General features: G+C 32.5%; 1 protein-coding gene across 1 annotated transcript; it reads right to left on the minus strand.

Annotated features, from left to right (window-relative positions):
- Positions 1-547: 547 nt before the first annotated feature.
- On the minus strand, positions 548-4438 carry LOC139851596 (polyadenylate-binding protein-interacting protein 8-like). Its single transcript, XM_071840676.1, has 10 exons — positions 3859-4438; positions 3353-3463; positions 3204-3248; positions 3042-3114; positions 2845-2957; positions 2629-2688; positions 2409-2456; positions 2261-2329; positions 1392-1453; positions 548-905 (listed from the first exon to the last, which is right to left on the minus strand). Exons 1-10 carry the CDS (start codon positions 4216-4218, stop codon positions 845-847), a joined length of 1002 nt encoding a protein of 333 aa, XP_071696777.1. The 5' UTR covers positions 4219-4438; the 3' UTR covers positions 548-844.
- Positions 4439-6542: the final 2104 nt, after the last annotated feature.

The raw sequence follows: 6542 nt of genomic DNA on the forward strand, positions 1-6542 counted from the left end.
CGAGGGAATAACACCTTCATCCACTAAATCCTTTTTCCCTTTGGTTCTGCTCTTCCTCGGCTTAGGAACGGGCGCGGGATAAAGACGCTTTCCTTCAACACGAAGATGAGTTAACTGTTTTTTATACAATTAATTCTTTATTCAAGCTGCCATAATTACTGTAGACTTTCTCTTTATAATAATCCATTTCATTCATTTTATATTTGAAATTTGAAATACTGATACATTTGAACCTCGATTAACCAAATCACAGTTGGAATCATCATTTGACAAGTTTTGAACCGCGATTTTTAAAAGTTATCACAACATTTCAAATACAATGTGTCAAATTACGGAGTATATGGTTCGTATATGGTTCGTATTGAAGATAAGAAAAAGAATAGTATTTTTAATTACAGCACATGTCAAATGCGTTATTAATTTATAATATATAATATTTTTTAAAGTATAATTATATATTTGTATTTATAAAATATTGACAAGGAACCAAATAAGACACAACTACAAAGCAAAATCCAATGATGAATTAATAGTAGAAAATACCAGGATGCAAGTGAAACTAAACAAGACTTTTAACATAAAATCATCATAATAATAATGTTGATAAGCAACAATGTTTGCAGACTGCATTCTGCAATCAAACATGATGGAAGGAAAAGAAACGAAAAATACGATCTCAATATAGGGATTGATTGTCTCCCCCCCCTCTTAAGCTTCAATAATGAAGCCGCCATTAACCCTATAGCAAGTGGAACCGGAAAAAGAAAAGAGAAAAAAAACAGAATGTTTGAATGCCACCTCAAGAGAACAAAGCCTGGTTCATATGGATGTCCGATTCAAACTGTTAGTTGGTTGAAAGTGTACGAGCCACTCGTGGCCTCACTGGCGTCTTGGATGGACTCACCCTTCAAAAGTTACAAGTAATATATTCATTAACCAGCATTTTATATTAGTATTAGTATTATTATTTTTTTTAACGACGGTATAAAGGCCATTAGCCACCCACCCAATCATATGTAGGAAGTCACGGGTCATGCTCACTTCCTACACCCGTTAGGAGGTTACACCCGTTAGGAGGAAACCTCGGGATATTGCACCCAAGAAAAACCTCCGAGGGAACCTTGCTAGATATGGGCAGAATCCATCATTTGCAAAAACCTCAGAGGACTCCATAACCAACTGCAAAGCAAATTGCATTATGAAATCCCAAGTGAGACTCGGAACTCGAGACCTCTCGAACACTTGGAAGGGCGGTAACCACTCAACTAAATGTAGATGGTTAGTATTAGTGTTAGTAATATCAGTATTTTTATGATGGAAAATTTCTAGGCATAGTATTAGTATTAGTAATATCAGTATTTTTATGACAGAAAATTTCTAGGCGTAGTTACCTGACTGGTTGGGTTCCCAGTGTCTGGCCACAGCAGTCCAATGCAATAATCGCACTCTCGGCCTTCAAATCAAAATAATCAAAATGATCATAGAACATAATTTAGGAATACGGATAGACTAACATTTTTTATGTTTCACAAGATTTACTTGTATATCGCTATTTTTTATTTTGCTTCTTGCATAAATTCAGCTTGGACTTCATTAATATCCAAGGTTGCAAAAAACGCTAGTCGGGGAGTACTCAGTTGGGACTTTTTTAGGGAGTACTCGGCAACTAGGGGAGTACTTAGATGTCACCAAGTTTGACTTTGACCGAGAATTGATGTTGACCGAGTAATCCCGAGTTTTGACAGAGTACTCCCCGAGTTGCAAAAACCGAGGTATTCAGAGATCTGCAACACTGTTAATATCACTATCTATAGTCACCGGAATGGGTCAGGTTGGGCCAGCCAAAAAAAAATTGTTTATACATCTTTAATCATAAATAATTTATAGATAGCTAGCGTGTAATCTGACTACCATGACCCTATTACCAGAGTATCACAATATCACATTTCTTCATTATAGTTACTTCAAAGGTTTAGTGCATTTGAATACATTTCAGATATCTTGCGAACCGTTTGACCCATACCCATTTGAACCATTACAGCTCAACTGAAAGCCAAATTGACTCTATTTGTAGGATAATGGGTTTAAAGTGCCTCTAATTGTATTATGCATTATGTAGGACTTTAAACGACTTTTATGTTGTTGACCAACACAATCAAATATTATAAGCACAGACACATAAAGATAAAACAAAATTACTAACATCAGAATAGTTCTACACAAATATGTTCTAAGCTTAATGAAGAAAAGTAGAACTTACCATCAAAAATTCCACAAAAGCAATTCGCGTGGAATGAACTTGATCTCCCAATAGCCTTATGCGAGAAACCTGCACAACAATTTCATATCTTTTAATAACTTCCGAAAAAGACAACTCCTATAGCAGAAAAAAAAGACATTGTCCAAACCTCGCCACATCTTGATTCAAAGAATATTTTAACCTCAGCTTGAGAAACCTGTACAACGACAATACATATTATCTTTTTGCACAGAAGAACACGTATATCATCTTTTAATAAAAAAAATTAATAATACTCCGTACTTAACAATAGGAATATTTTTATAGGAATATTTTTAAGAAAATATAAAACAATAATAATATAATAATAAAATGTAAAACAGTTCCACCTTCTTGTCAATATTTGTACAGTAGACGGTCCTTGCGCACATCTCTTTCTCATCCTCTGACTGTAGATCGACCATCAAGAAAGCATTTAGTATGGGGTCGTGTTTGATCTCAAATGTAAAAGATCCAATCAATTAGCTCAAAGAGAAAATTTGATCATGCCGTAATTAGTTCGAAATTTAGATTATTATTATTATTGTAAAATATAGTTTTCGTACCCTGGGAAGAAAAGTTGGATTAACAGGAAGGATTGCCGTTTTTGAAGGTGAAACTCGAACTTGCGAAAATCCCAGCATTATGCCACATAGATTGAGGGCTGCTCTCGCAGAATCTAACACCGTTCACGAAAGCGTTTAATTTCCAAATAAAAATAATAAATAATCCTAATTTAAAAGATATAATGAGCAAAACGTACTCTCATTAGAAAACTCCACAAATGCAAAACGGAGACGTGAATGTGGATCGCCACAAACTCGACAATCCAGAACCTTCGTTAATCATAATTCATAATAACATAAAAATAAGAGCTCAAATACTCAAATGACGATAAAGTTACAATCTTTAACAAAAGACTTACATGTCCATATGCACTAAACAACGCAGCAAGTCGTTCTTCAGTAACCTACAAAATAAAAGCAAAATGTTACATATATATAAAAGCATGGTTTGATTGACAACGCGAAGTCAAATAGTCAATGAAGATGATCATTCTTATTTCTTACTCACGTTATGATCAATGTCGGAAACATACACGGTTCTTCTAATGCTATCTTCTCTCTGAGCTCTAAAAGCTCTCCCGTTTAACCGTCTCCTGCCCTGGTTATAATTATTTCTCCTCTGACAAAACAAAATGCAGAAACTTAAGAAAATATAAAATTAGAAACACAAAAAGGTAGACATGGGTGTAAAAATTAGTCCAGATATCCAAAATTGTTTATTATATTTGCAATGTAACATAATCAAAGCATTATAACTTCAACGATCTAATTGTTTTGAACGTGCAATTTCAAACTTTAAAGTGGTCAATGACAATGGTCAAAATCATGACACAAGTGTTTAACTTAGATATATGAGTATATGGTAACACATTGTTCTGCAAAGGGTAAACTAATTTGGGTAGAAATTTATCATTCAAATACACACTTCTAAACAAAAATAATCTTAGAATCACAATCATATTCATATTATATATAATAAAAAATAAAAATATTCAGAGATAAAAAGTAACATACCCTGCGATTATTTGGGTAGCCTTCAATTCCATCACCATGAGAGTTGATATAAAAAGCAGGTGCAAAGTAATTAATGGTTATCTCATTTGGTGAATAAGAAGAAGGAAAGAATTCTTTAGCCATAGGATTTAACTTCAAATTTGAAACTATATCAACAATATCTTGTACTTTCATATCTGATTTTAAATCAGAATCAGACCCTTTTTCTGAATTCACAACAGAACAGTTATCTTTGGAATTATCAGCATCAAAATCCTTAAAGACCTTAGTTTTTTGTAAAGTTTGATGAACATCATCAAAATTAGCATCCACTGTTGCTGTTACTGCAGATTCATTTGTAACTTCAGGACCAGCAGCCATGGAACACAAAATCTCAATTTCTTATTAGCCCAAGAAAAAATGAATTATTTAATCAAGAAAAATGAAAGAATTATATCAAAACCTCAATTACTATAAAACCCATAATAAAATAAGGAGTAAATTTATCAAGAAAGGGAAAAAGATTAAATCTTTTTTGTCAAGAAAGGAAAAAGATTAAATCTTTTTTATCAAGAAAATGATTTGCTGATAAATTAAGCAAACCCAATCCGATTTTTCTCAAAGATATCGGTGATCTCTCATGCACTATATTTATATTTATCCAAAAGGATAAAAAGAAGGAAAGAAAAAAGTGGATTCTCTCTTTAGACAGACATCAAGAAAGTGTATAGAGAGATGCCCATTTGCAGAACAAAAGAAAAATTAAATTGTAAATTTTAAAATTAGGGTTTTTGAGCTATTTGATCAAAGAAATATATAATGATGGGTTTTGTTGGAGAAAAATATTATTGGCTTGAAGTTGATTTTCTTGTATTTTTCTCCCAAAAAAACATATATATATATATATATATATATATATATATATATATATATATATATATATATATATATATATATATATATATATATATATATGGGCAGATCAATGGAGAAGTCACCAATCGGGGGAAGCAAAATTATTTTTTTTTCGTTTTTTTGGATTTTTTTTAAGCATCAAGATCACATGAAAATATGAACATTTAGAAAAGACACTTCGTGATGAATGTTATTATTTAGGCGGAAAAACGATCGGCAAAAATAACATTCAAGATAATATTATCCGTGAAGAATGTTAACGTTTTTTTTTTCTTCATGTTTTGTGAAGTAAAATTTAGCCCGATTTATAAACCCAAAACACCAAACCCTAAACCCTAAACTGTAACGACCCGACTTTTTTGACTTGCTTTTGTGCTTTGTGCTTTCACGAAACTGCGTATTTGTGCGTACTGTGCCATATTATACTCTGGGATCTTACTACATGTGGATTACTTTCGTTTATATGTTTAAACGTGCCTTTAAGTACGTAGGGTACTTAACTTAATCCCCAGAAGCCTTTATGACCGTTGGTGTCACTTGACGTTTAGAACGAACTGCGTACTGTGTATGAAAGGACCCGTTCATATACATTATAAACGATTCACAATAGTTGATTACATCAGGAGGTATTTGACCTCTATATGATACGTTTTACAAACATTGCATTCGTTTTTAAAAGACAAACTTTCTTTACATCGAAAGTTGACAGCATGCATACCATTTCATAATACATCCAACTATAATTGACATAATAATAATCTTGATGAACTCAACGACTCGAATGCAACGTCTTACGAAATATGCCATGAATGACTCCAAGTAATATCCTTAAAATGAGCTAATGCACAACGGAAGATTTCTTTAATACCTGAGAATAAACATGCTTTAAAGTGTCAACCAAAAGGTTGGTGAGTTCATAAGTTTATTGGAAACAATAAAACTTATCATTTTGATAGACCACAAGATTTAAATACAGTACACCTATCTCGTGTACTAAACCATTTTTTTCATAAATCTTAGTAACCGTACACATATCTCGTGTACAAAATATAATACACATAACATGTGTATAAAAATCATTCTCTCGATACACAACATTCACTTTGCATTTCTTTGCTTGGCTTGGTAACCGACCTTAACATATAATGCGCATCAATAATATCCCCAAAACAGAACATCTCGTCTGTATAATATATAAACTTCGAAGTACTAAACACCACGCCCACTAGCTCTTCCGTCTAGTGAACATTCTGGGTGGGGGTGTTAAACCCGGTAGCTAACTTTAGAATTCGCGTGAATTAGGGCCATACCCGTTTTCTAATTCTTAGATTACCAAGCAATAATAATCAGGGAAAATATTCACAACAATTAGTGGCAATTATCACGTCCAACTAATTCAATAATAATCCACAGAACTTCTGTCTGCATAATAATTCATTCGAGGAATGTTTTGCTTGTGTCTGTCTCGTTAAACATTTATAAGAGCATATCATGTATTCCAAAAATATAGATTGTAAAAGCATTGAATAAAACAGTTGTAAATCAGTTATAAAGCAGCGCATGTATTCTCAGTCTCAAAAATGTAAAGAGTAAAAGGGAGCAAATGAACTCACTATACTATATTTTGTAGTGAAAATACATATGATGAAACTGAACAATGCAGGGTTGGCCTCGGATTCACGAACCTATATCATTTATATATATTAAAACATGTAATAATAATCAAACTAGTTTATATATATTAATTATATAATATTTTACCTTTTATAATGTATTTGTTATTTCAAATG

This window comes from Rutidosis leptorrhynchoides, chromosome 6 (genome assembly GCF_046630445.1).
Source record: "Rutidosis leptorrhynchoides isolate AG116_Rl617_1_P2 chromosome 6, CSIRO_AGI_Rlap_v1, whole genome shotgun sequence".
Classification (NCBI taxonomy): domain Eukaryota; kingdom Viridiplantae; phylum Streptophyta; class Magnoliopsida; order Asterales; family Asteraceae; genus Rutidosis; species Rutidosis leptorrhynchoides.

What these genes read in the sequence shown, in the direction of transcription:
- LOC139851596 (XM_071840676.1), bottom strand. Translation starts at nt 4,218, where the DNA reads ATGGCTGCTGGTCCTGAAGTTACAAATGAATCTGCAGTAACAGCAACA. An exon ending in TTTCCGACATTGATCATAAC is followed by an intron (nt 3,249 to 3,352) that starts GTGAGTAAGAAA and finishes TTTATTTTGTAG; the next exon opens with GTTACTGAAGAACGACTTGC. An exon ending in TGTTTAGTGCATATGGACAT is followed by an intron (nt 3,115 to 3,203) that starts GTAAGTCTTTTG and finishes TGATTAACGAAG; the next exon opens with GTTCTGGATTGTCGAGTTTG.